General features: G+C 36.5%; 2 protein-coding genes across 13 annotated transcripts in view; one reads left to right on the top strand and one right to left on the bottom strand.

The window, feature by feature from the left end:
- Positions 1-197: 197 nt before the first annotated feature.
- Positions 198-1,150, top strand: LOC128669761 (lebocin-4-like). Its single transcript, XM_053744885.2, has one exon. The coding sequence runs from the start codon at positions 298-300 to the stop codon at positions 877-879; it is 582 nt and encodes a 193-aa protein (XP_053600860.1). The 5' UTR covers positions 198-297; the 3' UTR covers positions 880-1,150.
- A 4,421-nt stretch (positions 1,151-5,571) lies between these two features.
- CadN (Cadherin-N) overlaps positions 5,572-18,825 on the bottom strand; it is a 275,837-nt gene continuing 262,583 nt past the window's right edge. For 9 of the 12 annotated variants that reach the window (XM_053744061.2, XM_053744223.2, XM_053743981.2 and 6 more), the window contains 6 exons: positions 17,694-17,831; positions 13,560-17,356; positions 12,485-12,723; positions 10,957-11,160; positions 9,964-10,185; positions 5,572-9,387 (listed from right to left, as the gene is read on the bottom strand). In XM_053744061.2, coding sequence (XP_053600036.1) covers positions 9,284-9,387; positions 9,964-10,185; positions 10,957-11,160; positions 12,485-12,723; positions 13,560-17,356; positions 17,694-17,831 — 4,704 coding nt within the window. In that variant the 3' untranslated portion in view covers positions 5,572-9,283. Of the gene's footprint in view, positions 9,388-9,963; positions 10,186-10,956; positions 11,161-12,484; positions 12,724-12,924; positions 13,161-13,559; positions 17,357-17,693; positions 17,832-18,825 lie in introns of all 12 variants that reach the window. The other 3 variants (XM_053744134.2, XM_053744305.2, XM_053744768.2) reach the window with 1 other exon arrangement.

Raw genomic sequence — 18,825 nt, 5'->3', positions numbered from 1 at the left:
AGTTTTGCTTTGCTTACTATATTATATCTTTGTTTACTATACATATTATCAAGTAGTAGGTACCTATAACTTATCTATCAGGCATACTTATTGTAAACAAAGACATTGCGAAGCGCGGCAGGTTCTTCCCGTGTTCCCGCCAGATTTTAGATAGATACTGTTCTGCGGTAAAGTACCTTATTTTCCTTAAACTGTGGTATATAATACTGAAAACGAGTATTCGCTGTACAGTTTAACAACAGTGGTGAAGTGATACAATTTAAAAAAAGTAACAAGTGGAATACTAAGCAGGATAAAATGTTCAAACTTTTAATTTTCGTATTGGGAGTATTCCTCATGGCAGAATCTTCTTGCCAACGAATTATTTTACCAACATATCGACCTCCTCCAAGGAAACCAGTTATAATACGCGCAATAAGAGCAGCAGATGACGAACCCCTTTGGCTGTATAAGGACGACAACATAAATAGGGCACCGAGCACTGCGGACCATCCTATTTTGCCCAACATCATGGATGACGTAAAGCTGGACCCAAATAGAAGGTACGCACGCAGTTTGGATTCACCCAGTGCCAAGCGTGGTGGTGGAACCCATTCTACGTCAAGTGGAAGTCGAGACACGGGATTTACTCACCCTGGACACAACCGTAGAAACGCAAGAAATATTAGGCTCCCTGAACTCCCTACTGTGAGGCCATTTTTTCCAAAACCAACATACCCATTGCTGGATTCACGCCCGTTTCCGATTTACGCCCGAGTATCTCGCGATATTCAGCTGGGTAAGAAACCCCCACATCGTGACGTCATAATACCAAACTGGAATCCCAACGTGCGCACTAACCCCTGGGACCGCTTTGGTGGCAAGAATCGTCGTAACTAGTGGTGGAGTTAGCCGAATCTCCAAATCAGAGATCTGTAAGAAAATTTTACATATTGTGGGTATGAGTAATAGTCGATGTTTTAACATTTTATTCAGGTACCTACCACCTACTATATATTATTCGGTACGATAATTATTTGTATGTATTATTCTCATGTGAAGTGAATTTGTAATTCATAATGCGTATAAATATCATAATCCTAAGTATATTCAAAATTCTTACGATTAACTCAATTTTATTACTTATTAAAAGGTCTAATATTACCAACAACGCGTTGTCTTTTTGACTAAACGTAAACACTTTACTTATTCACGTTACGCAAATTGCTCAGACGATAATAAAGTAGAATTAAGTATAAATAAGCAATTATACTTACGTAATATGAAGAAAGTAAACAACAGATAGCAGCAAATTGCGGAGCTGTGTGCTCGGCACCACATGCGGCCGTCTTCACAATAAATTAAAAATTTAATTAAACTACGAACCGAGTGGTCGCAACGGCTTGATAAACGCTTTTTACTTGCGTTAGCTATATTCATTAATGGAGAGACTTGTTCCATTTTTTTTTAATTTGTTTAGGGTGTTTTGTAAAACAGTGGGTAACTAGTTTTATTCCTTTATTGTTTACAATAGAGTTAATGAAATTCTCGTAAGTATTTGATTCTTTGAGAAGTACCTAAGTAACATTTACATATACGAGTACTACCTAGGTAATTAATTTTGATTATGATGCTGTATGAATGCTTCTTGAAATTTTGCATACCTACTTATATATACCTATAAGTAGTTTAAAGTACGTAGAAGGACATACTTAAGTAGCTTTCGTCCTGGAAAAATAATGTATTAGAATAATTGTTAGGAAATTCAGGCGGGCGAAACGTTAGTTTGAATATTAAGTGATGAATCACTCGATTTGCCGCCCCTTTTGAAGTGCCGCCCGCGTGCAATGCACGCCTTGCACGCCCGCTTGAGAACGTAACTACCTAATTGAAGTCATGACAAGTGATGTGCCGTTTCCAAATTCCCGTTCTCGGGAACATTCTCTCAAAACTGGGAATGTTTCCAGGACACATTCGTGGGTAAGTACATAATTGACAATTGTCTGTAACTATAATTGGCTAGAAGGTAGTCTTACAAAGAACTAAATTCACTTATCAAGTTTTTTTAATACCTAATACATAATTACATTCCTCACATTCATTTCTTTATTTATTTCCGAATGTATTAATTGCTAACACTAGTGTCAGATTTTATTTAAGTCGCCCAAAGGCATCTGATGAGACTGTAAAATAATGACATCAATATAAACTTAATCTGAGGACTGCAACTATCACTGGCTGATGTCATTTGCGAACGCCGCGTCGCATGTTCAGACTCAGATGCTTGTCTCGAAACTTGAGTATGATTTAGATGTAAACTTCGCGGTTCCTTCCTGAAATAACATAAAGTTAGGTATGCAACGAACTCTCTCATACACTCATACAGTTTTGATATTATTATTGTGAAATAAATAAATATATATAAAATGTATGTTATATAATATTTACTTGCATTTTAAATATATTTCATTTGTATTGGATTTCGAGACTAGATAATATTATTGTATCGCTCATCAATTTAATAACTAAATAAACTTTAGGTACCTATATCAAATAATATTACAAGCTACCTATAATTGTCCAAAGAGGAAAGTTCATGCACAATGATTTAATGAAACCTTTTTAGATATCATCAAGAAACACATGCAGGTTTACGTTTAGCCGTTTTGCCGTGCGACTACGACGTTGACGTATTAAAACAGTTGGTTCTAATAAAAGGAAACAGAGAGGAAATCTTAAGCAGCACCTCTGTAATAGTATTTTCGCTTTAGGCGTAGGTATTAATTTGAGTGGCCTCATTGGAGAACCATCGACCAATTATGATAACAAATTAGGTAGTGAATATTAATCAATTAATTTTAATTAGTCTGAAAATGTAAGTTCAAACATAAAATAATTCACGAAACCTACGTATGGCCATTTACAAAATCACAACTGTGTAATGAAAGTGAATAAAATTGATCAGTGAGAAATGAAAGTTCAGCTTTAGAATGCAGTTAACGTTTTGCTGATAAACTAGTTAGTACATAAAGTAAGTTGTGAAACTTGATATGCATTTGTGCATCTGAGTCGTTCTCGCTTGACTGCTTGCATTTGTGAACAAACACGCAAAGCTAAAAATACGAAAACCGAACATAGCTTTTCATGGGCTAATCTATTGACTATTCGAAAGTATTCCAGCGTAAATTAATGCTTCTATTGTTAGAAACTTATATTTCCGACATCTAACTGTATTTGTTTGTCTAACTGTTCTGTTAAGTGTATTTATACAAACACTATTACTTGGTGTCGTTAGAGTAGATATATGAACTTTAACTGAATTATGGATGTCGAAGACCGTCCAAATAGGAAAAAAAAATCGAGAAGTCACGCCCGTTTAATAAAGAACCTTGGGTCACAGATTTACTCCTACAAAATTTTAACAATTGTGCCTTAGTAGTTTCGAAAATAACTAATAATGATGGTCGAACAAGACAGACAGATGCTTAAAAAAGAAAACATCCTAATGTGGCGTATAGAACTTGACTGATTTATTTACAATCATATGTAGGTATAGAAAATGTATGGGTAAGTAAGTATAGTCACGTGTTATAGAATCCAAATTTTTATTAATCCGAACTGCGTAATAAGACCTCCAGAAGAACTACAACATATAGTCATCGATGAGTTCAGTACAGAATCAGAGAGAAATAAATGCCACTTCCGAATAAAAGCAGGGAAGCTCTACCCCATGTAGCGCGCGTGTGCAATAAATACCCTAGTGCCCTTTTGTAGGAGCGCCTCTTGCTCACGTAGCACCCGTATGAGGTCAAAACCATGGCGCCATCTTCAGTTGATGTGAAAAAATTGAGAGTGGCTTTTCGACGCCCTCAAACGCGCCCGGGTCACCGCACCCGCACATGGAGAAAGATGCTCTAGACTAATACACCGCTTCTTTGGGGCTTTGTAGAGCCAAAACAGTGTTTAAACGTTCTATGACAAATAAATATAACTAGTTTCTGTTCACTTTGGTCATCTCTTATCAGCCCACAAGACGTTAATATGGCTTTTGGATTTAACGAAGATATATTAAATAACATGTGATTTACTCAAATTAATTTTACATCAGCTCTGTCAAATTACATTAACGCCAAATGGACGGAATAAAGTTAACAAAATCTTGCTCTTGATGCGTTAAAAATGAGATATAATGGGCCATTAAGTTTACGGACGCCTTTGTTCGTACATTTAGATTACTGGACAACTTCTAAAAATTTATTTTCCAACTTTTTCTTGCTCAGTGAATCTAGACAACGATGTTTTCATACATTATTGAAATGAAGTAGAAGTGTACCTATGGTCTACGTAATCTCTATAATTTTGTTTGTGAGTTACAAAGTTATTAAGTAATAGGTAATTTGAAAATAATAGCTACTAATTTTATATGGACTCTAGTCTTTACTACAATTTAAATAATTGTTTGTGCTTCAAACAAAGTTTGAACCCCTATACCTACTTACATGAAGCAGTAACATGTCATTACGCTGGCATAAATAAGTAATTCGTCGTAAATTCACAAAATTAATTTGGTACCAACGGGCTTAACCTTAACCTGGAAATCGTCCACCTCGTACATAATCTTATTAAGATACCTATTTACGAAACAAATGGCGTTGGAAATGTTTGTAAATAGTTTTAACCATGGGTTTTACTACGAGGAAGATCGGTCACCACAACCTTTTATATCCCTTGTGATTAAATTGAGCTCAGTCAGACATTTCAACTTTAATGATACTAAAGCTAATTTGCAACTTTACATTCAAAGGCACCTTTTAATGTAAGTTATTTTTAATTCCCGATCACGGAGGGGGTTCGTGATTGTGGGATAATAAGTTACCTATACGAGTCGGTGTGTTAACTTAATGTCACATTTCAATAGTAGTTTGTAGCTTTGGAAAATATCATTTAATTTAGAATGACGTGAAAAAGTGCCTGTGAAGGCCTAATTTCTGAATGAATGATTTGATTTTTTGATTTAGGAATTTATAAGTTTACTAGCTCTTGTCTGCGGCTTCGCCCGCATATGAAATCCTCTCAGGAACAGAGCCTATTTCCTTCTCCACATCTCAATCTATATGTAGGCAAAATTTCAAGAAGACTGGTTGAGTAAATAGGGCGTGAAAAGGTAACAACCAAAAAATTTTTCGCATTTATATTATATTAGTTACGATTTAACGTATCAATTTATTTTTACTAATATTTAGTAGTTTAATTTATTATTATGAGAGTTTAAACCGTCATCTTTGACGTTGACTAAAACGTGCGCAGAAAAATGCAAGGTAGGTATGCCGTTTTATCTAAACTTCATGCAGCCATAACACAAGAAAAAAAAGACTCGTCAAAAACCTAGTTAGTTTAGGTAGAATTACTGTACTGACAGTCCGTATTAGTTACCTAAGATATTAAATTTCTCGAAATACTTAGGTACTTTCCGATTTACATCTACTGTTTCAATAACCTCAACCCTTACCTGGTCCCTATCCACACTCCATTTAACAATATGCAACAGCTGTAGGTGATTTATGTATTTAGGCTTCGAAATAAAACAGAAGAATTTTTCCATATTTTATTCGTTCTTTTACGTAATCGTCAGAGTTGTACAACTAAATAATCACAGTTGAAACAAAACATAACTATAATGTAGGTAATTATAATGTCTAAAAAATACGTGCACCGGCGGTAATGCAGTGCTCTCGCACCATCTTACATTTGTACTGGGTTCTGTGCTCTGCTGTCTAGTTTAGGAAATTATTTTCTTGTGACCAATGAAATTTAACATCATTTTTCTTTAGGTTAATATTTTTGAGGTCGGCGCACATCATGCAGAACAGTAACAGTATATAATACCCGCCCAACAGAAGAATTGCTCATATACCATCGCGATTTTGCCTTATTTAACACATAAAGTAGACAAGTAAGTAGGTACTTACCTACGTAAAAATGTCGCATTTACCACAGCTAAGCATGCAAATATTTTAACGGATTCAGAGGTTTCGCATTCTGGCTTTACGTCTGAAAAGATGAACAATTTCTTCATTTATGAAAATTTCTATTGCAACTCCTGAAATTGAATAAATTATTCTTGACTATTCAAACTGACATTAGGTAAAACAGAGGCTGTGCGGGATTTAGATCTCTCGTAAATCTATTAAGATTTACGAGTATCTGCCATGATGATGTGCGACGACAAAGTTAATTATACTTATTTGTACTTATTATACACAGACATACATCTAGCGAGAGCCCGTAAATGCAATTAAGTCTTACGTAGGTAGTTACTTGGTTTAAAAATTGCTCGAAAAAATTTGCGATTGTGATTGTCATTGATATTGCAAAATGTCTAAATCAATTAATTAAAATGTATTTTGATCACAAACATAAATCATGCTTATCTTGTTTTCTCAGAAGCTATTATTAGAATCTAGCTAGACGTTTGCCTGGTTTCTTGATAACTATTTCATGGCCTAATACAGGAGTCACGGGATGGAACGACTTTAGTGCGCAGTGGTAGAATTTTAGTGCGCAGTTCGTTTTTAAGTGCCTCAGACGTAAATGTTAGTAAAACGACAAAATTCTATGTTTGGATAGTTTCTAGATTTTACAATTTAACAATTAAAACTCGACGTGTTTCGTTGTTCGCAATATAGACAATAGTTGTGTGTTAGTCCGTTTACGAAATACTCGAAACGGCTTCGTTCGCCCAACTAAAGTTAACGAGAGTACAGAAAGATCACTTGCGCATACTGAAATGTGTACCTATATATTTCTCAATGCTCACATACGTGGAACTGATATTCCAGTAGATAAATTAACATCAGCTGGAAGCAACACATAACGTATGCTTCAATTTGAGACGTTCTGGAATGATGTCTACGTGCGCGTTTTCATAAGAACTTACATTACACATTGTCAATTCTGTTTTCTCATTATTTTGTAACCTAGTTCTAATATCCGAACATAAAAGTGCCTCGAGTAAAAGCGCTTGCAGCTGTTGCCCTGGTGGTGCGACCGTTTTTTGTGAAACATACAAGCATAAACAAGTCATATTGGCCACGATATGCAACTAGAAATGGTAGGACAATAAACCAGTTTTGGAAAATAATAGTGTAGAACTTGAAATATAGTCTGCCTGACGTCCTTTGAATTATCGCAGTCATTTTGCAATAGTATTTTAAGGAAAACATAACTAGATTCGATTCCCGCTACTTATTTGAATAAAAAGACTTGAAACGTATAAGAATTGATTCAAGAAATTACGTTCATGTTATTTGTTATAGTTCAGATTGCTCGTTCGTTAGTATGTAAGTAGGTATGTTGCGAAATTTTAGCCTGGATAAAAAACACATCTGGCGTGGGAGGTTTATTTGTCATAAAAGTGTCAACCTTACATGCAGGATCCACATGATAAAAGTGAACATGTGTGTGTGACAAATTACAAATTTATATTTACGACAATTTAGAACGCCCGAGGCATTGAGTTTACAACGGCAAGACGTGGCAGAGCTGACAGTGGAAGATTGGAATCTATTGAGCGGAGTAGTTGTGGATAAATCACGTTATAAAACAGTCCAAAAACTTACTATAAAAAACCTTGTAAAGACTGAAATATAAAATCGGACTGAACCAACTATCGTAATTCTTCTATATGTAGGTATGATACTGGCAGTGTAATGATATTAAAACTTAAATGATAATGAAAACCGTGACTAACTAGATTATGTCTACTTACACGAATAGTAATTAACGAGAATTGCTTTAATATTAATGTATTGAATTGTATTTGTCTTTAGTGCAAACTAGTGGGTGACCTTACGATAAGGTATTCGAAGTCTATAATTAAATAACCGAATCTACAAAATCTTAGGCTTTTAAACGCATAATAAAATCAGTCATTTTAACGCAATTCAGTATATTCTAAAATGTACACTGATCGTAATACGATATCGATGTGAGACAGTTTCCAGAAACTGTATATTATTAAATTATTTTACTATAAATTCTTAAAAGTTAATTTTATAAATTAGTGACTTCTAAAGGTTTCATCAACTATCTCACGTCAATGTCGGTAGGATAATATCTAGCACAACACTCTTAATAAGTTATTGATATTTTCCTAGGTGCGACTAAGTTTATTTTAAACATACGAATAAATAAAGTGCAAACAGTTAAGTCTACCTTCATTAGCTGCGTCATACAATGCTAATAAATTGGCACAGTCCCTCCGTTAATGTTGACGCAATGTCACGAGAGACTTGCGACGCACTCGTCCCAACGAACCACATATATTACGTCCTCCCATCAGCTCACGCACATAAAAATACACATTCAACAAACTCATAATTTTTAAAACGTCCACTCAGTCTTATACATTCAAATTCAACCGTTCGTACCACTCACGATCACAATCAACAGAGAACTGAAATGATTACATTACCTACAGTAAGATGAGTAGACTGTAGCCGTTTTCAGATTATTCTACTTAATTTGCTAGAACTACACTGAGACATTAGGAGAGGAACACCAAGTACTGTACAGTTCGCTTACAATTTAGACTTGAATTATGTCAATAGTTTCATATTTCGGCTAAGGATAATAGGGGTAGCCTTTCATTACCATTGTATTTACATACCCCTTTTACATTTCACATTTCAAATGAGCATTATATTCTCCCTTGTCCAATTGGACAGCTTTATCTAACGTTATTGTTATTTATAAAATATAACATATTCTTTTATACTAGGTAAGTAATAGTGATTTTATGCGGAAGGGCCAACAATTATGTGATATCACGTAAAGCTGTGGACTTACAAAATACTCGTATAAATTATTCACATTTATAGCACACTATCTACAAACACCCACGATTTTAATTCACCTCTGGCCCTCCGGCAGAAATCCGCTTAATTCAGTAACTTCCAATAAAATACTGACTCGTAATACCTATGGCTAAATCGAATAAAAACTTATATCAAGTATTTGGTGAAGATATACGTTCAAACTTTATAAAAACGACGCAATTAAATAGGTATCTTAAACAAGTACTTAAGCTAAACATTTCTACTACAAATAAAGACGTATAAAATTGATAAGAATTACAAGTCGTGTTAGGCGTCCACGTGACACGCCTGGCTAGTTATTTACAAAATTAAACTCCGAGGGTAACGAGGAGTGTCGCTCCCGTGAAAGCAGTTTTACAGGGCATATTGCATAAGAGTGGGAGACAATTGACTAAATTAGCGCTGGATGCGCTAGGTTTGCGGGCAGCCTACAGCTGTTCGTCCATGTCGGGCCCGTACAGGTCGGCTAGCTTGTCGAAGCGCGGGCCCCAAGCGCCCAGGTAGTCGTACTCGTGTGTCTCGTCGTCGGTACCTGCCACAACATTTCATATTAATAATTCATTTTCAACAAAACTGGAGGGACTTCAATTTTTCGCTTCATACATTGTGAATGAATCGTTCCAGAGCGTCGTCGTCGCCGTCATAAATTTTAAAACGAAGTCACGTCTCCAGGATATATCTCGCCAATGCCGGAAGTCAAGGACTTCTCATAAAATACCTGGACGTTAACATATGTTGTAATCGCTTCAGGTGTAGTCATGTAGATCATTCACATACATTGAACAATGTATTATACGAATAAAAAGGAGTAAGGACTTGTTTGGTGTTAGAAGTTGATTTATTGGTAATATATATAAATATTTTCGAAAATCTTGTACACGTGTAAAATTATACAAAACAGAATACAAATTGTAAAACATTAGAACACATACTTATTGTAATTTTTAGAGATAAATAACCACCCCGTAAATACAGAAAACTATAGACATCGTCATATAGCTCATACAAGTCATACCAGAATGATAAAACTTATTAGGACTGCACGAAAAAAAAACGGGACATATTCAGAATGACATTACTTATTGCAATAATCTTTTGGTTTACTCACCAGAAGCAAGCGACGAAAGTGAGCCCGCGGTGCTGCCGCCGCCCTCATAAGCGTAGTTGCGCAGGTCGTCAAAAGGCGGGGCATTGGGATCACTGTCAGCGCGTCTCTTGTGCTCCTCTATGAACATGCCCACGTTGGTCTCCCCTGGCAGAGGCACGCCCACCCCTGGGGCCACACCCACTCCCATTGGACCCACGCCGAGACCCACACCAATCAGAGGGTCTGTTGGCAAAATAGATTGTCTTTAGATACTTTTATTCACTTGCTTGAATGAATACATCTACGTGAAAACCGCACAACAATCGAACATTGTTGATGAAAATACATAAACCAAATGATTATGCTGAAAGTATATCATATAAAATATATTGCAGCACGGTATTGATAATAACATATTGTTTGCACAAAAGATATTTTAACAGTAGGCAATGAAAACAAACGGCAAAGTTGCTCGGTCATCAACGTTTCATTTTCATGTCTTCAGAAGCGCAAGATAAACGTATAGCTTGTTTATTTGTTGTCTTCAAATCCGCACCCACTGACGAGTGATGAGATGAATCTACTCATTTTATACGGCAAATATTTTGATAGCTTCAAGCAACTGTCGTTGCTATGATATCTTTGTTTGTCCTATTAAAATTCATACGTGCGTGGTGAAAAATGTTACTTACATGACATTTTTGTGGGAACACAAAGGATGTTCGATTAGAATATATACAGTACATCTTAACATCTTAATTTTATTAAGAAAAATCTATGATCAGAAAATGAGACATCAGATTCACGAATTTATGACAAACTAACCACGTCCACACTAACACTCAGAGATTGTTTTTCTTCAACTTATTATAACACCACTTAATAGTAGGCATTCACAATATAAGATTTTACTTATACAGCATTTTCACCTATTTTACAAGTACTTCCTATTAGCTCATTAGACAAACATTTACTGATACTAAAAACGTTCTAAAAAGGTAACTAGGTACTTACATGGTAGTTTAGCGGGCGCGTGATCAGGCAAAGGTCCTCCTATCGGTATCTGCAGAGGCGTAATATCGAAGGCTGTCATGTCGTCTTCACCGCCGCCTTCATCATCATAGTTGATGATATTTTCCCGTACGTCATCATCAGGCCCAGGGTATTTGATATGCGCCTCCCGACGTCGGTTGTACACCACGAATACCAGCACCAAGACTATACGCGCAAAGAATGTATGTTACAAACATATAAATTATTCCTTGGAATATGTATTTCAAAAATATATTAAGTAGGTAAGTCTTGACTTTGAACGTTTTCTTAGCTATCTCATGATTTGTTTAATGGTTCCTAGAAAATCGTTTCGACAATAGACAAGTTATGATATATTCGTTTATTCATAGTCCAACATGTTCACGTCAAACTATGCCAGTAATATTTACAGAAAGGGCTAAAAGGCCTTTATAAAAATGCAAAACAGATTTCAGTTCATCAGTTCATGAATTACATTAGAAATTTCTATACCGTTGACATATAGGTTACTTTGTAACTTAATTTTAGAAAGTTAATAGCAGAATCTTCAGTTTAACAACATAGTAGAAAAGCAGCCTTGAACATTTCATAAAGAAAACTACTCTGGTGGAACAATAACATGGATTTTCCATTTGAAAGTAAGTGAAAATCTGAAATGAGATGAATGTCGGAGCTGGCTAATCCAGTTCGACATTCGTTTCCAACTTGTTCAGTTTGAAGTTTTAATCCATCTCTTGGGGTCACATTTTTATCATAATAATTGCAAAACATCATACTTGCCCCCTTTTAAGTTAATTGCGCTACATCTGAATATTTTCCCGCTATAGTAGATTATACGAATATAAACAAGGCATTGTATAAAATTTATTTGAATGAACATGGGCAGGGCTTTGTGTAAAATTTATTTGAATTTATGTTGTAAATATTAAAGAATCCAAAGAAAATTATTGTAAAACGTAAGTACCTACTTTTGACTTTTAAATTGGGAATGTTACATAAATTTATGTTCCGTTATTTATCTAGTGGACGATATTATTGAGAAATATAGGAATAATAGAACTAAAGCTGGGGGTGGCTTTCCGTCATTTCAATTTCCGATAGATATTTAATAAAGGAAGGGACCGGAGGGCCGTTGATTTTGGAATATAGACGCAGAACACTGCTGAATCAATTATTTTCAATTCGTTGACTCGTATTATTAGATTCTAGATAATAAACAAGCTGATTTATTTGTGAATATCCAGCCGGAGTTATTTACGGATAAAATTACGCAGTGAAATGTAAACAGATGTTTATAACTACGTAATTCAAAACTCTTCAAAACTATAATATTTACATTTCACGTCAAAAGTTTAAAGAAATAGATACTAAGAAAATTATATTATATGTAAAAGAACACAAATCTAGAACTAAAAATGAGTTTATGAAAAATTTATGAGTATTTGTAAAATCGTGGTCGGATATTGGTTTAGTGGTAATGGCATGCAAACAAATGGATGGTAGTGCTCACCTAAAAGCAAAAATAAACAGACAATGATAGCTATAATGAAATCTCTTGATGGTGTGATGACTCCTGAGGCCAGGAGTTCGAGCTCGCAGTCATGGCCGGTGTATCCGAAGGCGCAAATGCAGTCGTATCTTCTCGCAGGCTCTCGGTCGAGGCAGGTGCCGCCATTTAAGCACGGGTTCTCTAAACACTCGTTCACGTTGACGCATGTGCCCGCCGCTCGCCTGGAGCCTCCAGGACACCTGCACATTGTGCGCTTTACCTCACTGTCGAGGATACATCCGCGCGCACTGAGCCCCGAAAGCATGCACTACATATACAACTAATACAGCTAGATACACATATACTATAGATGGTGATGAGTGCGAATGTGACAGTGCGATGGGATATAATAACGCTCTAGCGTTATGACACGCGGGAAGCGTGGTTAGGCAAGTGCTCACTCATGATTATAAGAAGGCAGACGAGGATGGCGGCGAGCGCGCCCATGCTGAGCTTGAGCGTGCGGCCTTCTTGCACGAGTTCGCAGTTCTCTCCCCAGAACCCCTCGGGGCAGTGGCAGCGGTAGCCGGGCTCACGGTTCACGCACGAGCCCCCGTTGCGGCACGGGAAGTAGAGACACTCGTTCTTGTCTACGCAACCTTTGCCGTCCGCTGATAATACCAAACCCTCACCGCAACTAGACACCATTCCAAATGCTTTAGTAAGTTATAAGCGTTATATAATAATACTTATTCGTTAATACTTAAATTTATACTATATATCAATAAATAAACGATAAGAAAGCATATATTATAAATAATTATGTATAATATATCAAGTTAACATTCACCTGCATATAAATAAACTTGAAAATAATATAAATAAATAAAACTTCGAAACTCAGTGCGCGTCAAAATAAGAGAATTATGTCAATTTTGAAACATCATTAAATAGAAACATTCTTATTACTTTTGAACAAGACTATAAAATTATCAAGATCTATTGTATGTATTACAGTCTTTAAATTCGGATGAATTCTGAGGCACTAAAAATATAGAAAATTATAGATCATGATTTAATAAATTTTGATACTCACGTGCATTCATATTCATTCCAGAGGTCAACACAAACAAATGGCTCCGTGCAGTGGACGTTGATGCAAGGACTGTTTGACGGGCAGTTGCGATCGAGATTCCTAGCCATAGTGGCTTGACCCCACTGCGTCCCGTTCATCGCTGGTGGCAGCGGCAGATGCTTTCCTTCTAGTCTGATGTCATCGAGACAACCTTTTTGGAAGTCTGCATAAACTTCAAATGTTCTTACACCGGTGTATTCAGCCTTGCCTCCTGCGTATACGCCTTCTTGTTTGTCTACCAATAACCATTGGTGTCCTTCGAAGGTAAAGGTCTCATTGTAACGTCTTCCCTCTCCGCCATCAATTTCAAGAGTGGCTGCACTACCATAACGACTTACGCGCGCTATATGCCATTGACCATCATCGACTGGAACTGAGTAGAGCCACACATCTCGCTCTTCGGTTCGAAGCGAATTAAGGTTGTATCTAAAGTGTAATCGTGAGTCTTTTACCTCCAGAATACCATACTCTCGATTATGTTGATCACTCACTCTAAATAATTCTCCGTGCGGTTCACGAGTTCTAAAGCGTAGCTGAATTTGTGTGCTGAATCTATCGGGCTCGAAGCTCAGCGCAAATTTTACATAACTTTGAGGTCTAAAGCTAGTAGGTGTAGTTGGTAAGTTACAAGAGGGTCCTGTCCAACCTGGTTGGCATTGACACCTAGCTTCTGAAAAGCTTCCCACGCAAGTACCATGTTCCCAACATCTTGAAGTAGTATCAGCTTGATTACAAATCTCTTCTGTTTGCGGGCACCCTGCTACAGAATTTCTTGACAAACCAGGGTGTGCCAAATCATACAGTTTGCTGTTATGGATTAAATTCCGTATGCAACCATCAAAACCTTTACCGATTGGCATGTATTGCCAGTGATAATGAGTTGGGTCAAAATGTTCTATGTATAAACCACCAATTTGTAATGGAGCGTTAACATTCAAATATTCGTTAAAAGGAGGTATTGTTCCAGTAGCTTGGCATGTTGAATCGTCGAATTCTGGAGGTGTTCCATCTTCCATTTCTTGAATATCCGCAGATTTACAGTAGTCAACGACCATTCTGACATTCTCCGTATCCCAAAATATATCTATTCTGTGCCATTCTCCATCATCTAGTGACTTCTTAGTTTTAACTCTCAGTTCTAATGTTCCTGATCCAAAATCAATTAGTAATCTAGGATTTCCTCTTTCTAATTCCACAGATATAAAATCTGATACCATTATTTCTTCAGGTTCAGGTGGTACTATAGGTCCATTATAAAGCAATACACCTTCCGATTTGCGCGTTATGAATTCAAAACTTAAATGTGAATTATCACACATTTCTAAAGCGGGATACCAAGCCCAACCAGTTCCTTTAAAACTTCTTGATGTCTGTTGACACCTTGGCCCAGTATAACCTGGAGGACATGAACAAGTTAATCCATATTTTCCTTCGATACACCTGCCACCATTGTAACACGGAGAATTCCGACAGGTTTCTGCTTGGGTGAAATTTCTAGCTCCACATGTGCATTCTGCAATAACATCTACTCTCACGCCAACTAGAGCTGTTTTGTTCGCATTAACCATATAGGGCAAATTACTGATATCGAGAACATTTGTACAAGAACCTTCACACATTTGATTTTCATAAATACATTCATCGATGCCAACCATAGTTATATTAATTCCGACAGATCTTTCAATTTCTTCTCTATGCATTAATACTATGCCGTTTAATCGGATGGGCTTGTAATAGTGTGCACCATGGGCAGAAAATCTTATATCGGTAACTGGGGGGTGTTTCTTTCTAAGCTGAACGCTGAAAATATCAATATTTTCTCGTTCAGTATTAAGTAAATCTGCTAATTTGTCTTTGAATATATCCAACTTGCTTCTAGACACGCTTAGTGTTTTATAATTCCATACTCTCACAAAGTCTTCATCTGATATACCTGATATTCGTAACGATCCTGAATTTATTATGGCTTCATGTGAAATGTCTTTAACATACACTGTAACATTGGCAGGGACATCTGTTTGCGTATGCTTGCGATCGTATACTTTGAACTTTAGATGATATCGACCTTCTCTAGTTTTGTGTTTCATTTGTATCATACCAGTTTCTTCATTTAATGTGAAGTTAGGGTGTTCTGTACTTTCCCAAAAGAATTTCTTGTCTGGTAGATCCCAATCGTCGAGATCATACACGTAAACTCGTCCAATTTCAGTGTCAGGAGCTTGACCCTGATAGTTATAAACAAGAATTTCCTTAGAACCTGGTTGCATTTTGTTATCATTTACATCACCAATTACAACAGTTAAGGTGCTTGTCCCAGTCATAGCAGGATTTCCATGATCCTTAATAATAATTGGAATAAGATACTCCTTTTGTTGTTCTCTATCAAAAGATCGCAAAGAGGATACAATGGCCATTCCATCTCCATTAGCACCTTTTTGATCTTGCTCGACTTTAAAGGAAGCACGAATAATATCATCTGCGCCAGGGTCCAATCGGAATTGGAATGGGGGTCCATTGCTTTTTGATCTATCATCATCATCTGTGGCTAATATTTCAGCTACTTTTTTGGGAGTAATGTGCTCAGTAAGGACCGGCCTGTAATCTTTTAAGAATGTTGGAGCATTATCATTTATATCTTGTACAATTACTGTTAATGTTGCAGTTGCTGTTCTTGGTGGGACGCCATCATCAATTGCTAAAATTTTAACTTGATGTCTCGGGGTATCTTCTCTGTCTAATGACCTTTGAATGCTCACAGTACCCTCTTGATTAATAGAAAATTGACGTTTTCTATCAGATGATCTGTCAATTGCGTAAGATACTTTACTTTTACCACCCTGGTCTGGATCTGTTGCTTTGAATGTTTCTAAACTTTTACCAACCTCTGCGTTTTCATAAACTGACACCTCTATATTCGCTCTTTCAAATTGTGGTTTATTGTCATTTATATCTCTTAATTTAACTACTACCCACGAATAAGCTACGTGATATTTATCATTGTCGTTATCTTCTCCTTTATCATTAACCTGTATCCTAAATCTGAAGCCATTACTTTGTAATTGGTCTTCATAGTCTAAAGGCTGCACTATTTTTAACGAGCCTGTTCCATCATTATTTCTAACCATAGTAAATTTATCAGCACCATAACCGCTATTTTCAATAACCTTGTATTGAAATTTATTTGTTTCATCCTCATCGTGAACCGTTACAGTAAGAATAGGCATCTCAGGTAAATTAGTGCCATCTGTTTCATCGACTTCGGTGAACCATTCATCTTTTGTGAACTGTGGCGGCATGTCATTAATGTCTTTGACTCGTATGGATGCCGTCCCCGTACCTTTTAATCCTCCCCCATCAGAAGCTACTATCTGAATAGAATAATCTGGTGTTCTTTCGCGATCTAAACAACATACAGCAGTTTTGATCACCCCTGTTTCGGGTTCAATTTCAAAAATGGGTGACCCAGTTTCTTCTTCAATCACATTTTTCTCAATAGAATACCACAACTTCGCGTTATTACTTTCGGCGGGGTCATCATAGTCAATGGCGGTCATTGTCATAACAACCATACCAGCTGTGCCGTTTTCTGTGACATTTCCAAAGTAAACTCCTTGAGGGAAAATGGGCGCATTATCGTTGATGTCTTTAAGATTGACTTGAACATCTGCGTAACCGACGAGACCTTCACCTCCTTCGTCCTGCGCAAATACTGTGAATCTCCACTGAGGCCGACCGTTTGGCTGATCGCGATCTAAGGGCTGCAAAAATATATTTCTTGAAAATACAATATAAAGAAAAAATTAGTTAGTTAACCAGTAGGTACTTAATTTATAAGTAATTAGTATTCTAGGGACATACGAATTTTCTCGTAACAGAGATATCTGTGTTCAGGTTATGACACAAATGGAACGCAATAATGTGTGATTGCATTGTGAATGCAAAGCACGCGCCATCTTGTTGGTTGGCTATCTCTGCTCGGGCTCCATATTTAAAATTACTATAGTTGAGTTTTTATTTTATTGTAAAATATTTACAAAAACTAAAAAATATTTTACAAAGTTTGGACAGAAAGATTAAAGTTGGTTAATTACTTACTTTGAGGACAAATATCTCTCCCGTGGTTCGATTAATGTCGAACTTGCTGTTAGCTGGATTATCAGGATCAATGCCCTGACCGGTGAGGAAATAAACGATATTCTGCTGTCTATCTTTGTCACCGTCCGTTGCCGTCACCTGGTTTATTACATGAATTTATTTTAATATCGAACGGATACTTTGAATTCCAAAACACCTTTATGGACAAGTGAAACTTTGGCTTTGTAAATACGTGTTATTAAAATATAAAGTAAAAGTAACGAAGTTATATCTCTGGTGTTGTATTTACGTAAATTATAAATACCAGAACAGTAATGTAAACGCTAGCTAGTCTCAAAGACCAAGTCTTCGGTTTTTCAAGAAGTATATAAACTTGATAAGTATGCATTTATCTCGCATTTACCATATCTTTATTTTACTTGAATAAACTTCTGAATGGCAGAGCAGGAACCGCAAAACTGACTTAGCCAACAATCACTATTTTATAGTGGCTTAGAGGGTGCGGAAGTTTCCAGAAGTTATGAACCCAGCAACACCGCAGATTGTTTGCACCGGGCGACGGCTCGGCCGGAAGCCCCGGAACTTTGCTCTTTTTAAGGATTCCCACAAAGAAAGCTCTAAAAGTTTTCAAGACAGTATTCGGCGAGTTTAGGATATAAAAACGAACTGAAAAGGGTGTGAAGCTTTAATTTATTTAAGAGATGAAAAGTTTTTTAAAAGGGTATTTTTGAGTTCATTCTTATACAAAATGTTATTGGATCCATTAAGCGATTTAAATTTGAAGTATATATTTTTTAAATTGCATAACTATTTAATTTTATAGACAAAATGTGAACTAGAGTTAGATTTCTGTTACGTGAATATGAGAATGGGATTTTCTAATTACGAGAGGCCACGCAGCCGGGAGGGGCTCACGAAGAGGGTCGACGTTTGCGTAATTACTCGGATCATTTGCAAATCTCACTCCAATTATAAAAAGCTTGTCACTACAAGCGACTAGGGACAAGGGCTATCCTCTCACGGCGAATGGACATTTTTCATAATTGAAAATAAGCCTAGTTACTTTAATTTTGACCGGCCCTTTTTCAAAATTGCTTGCGAAATGAAAAAGTCTTTTACAAATTGTGACGAT

Source organism: Plodia interpunctella, chromosome 1, assembly GCF_027563975.2.
Source record: "Plodia interpunctella isolate USDA-ARS_2022_Savannah chromosome 1, ilPloInte3.2, whole genome shotgun sequence".
Lineage (NCBI taxonomy): Eukaryota > Metazoa > Arthropoda > Insecta > Lepidoptera > Pyralidae > Plodia > Plodia interpunctella.
The sequence above is the reverse complement of the archived record's forward strand: the minus strand, read 5'-3'. Positions and strand labels throughout refer to the sequence as shown.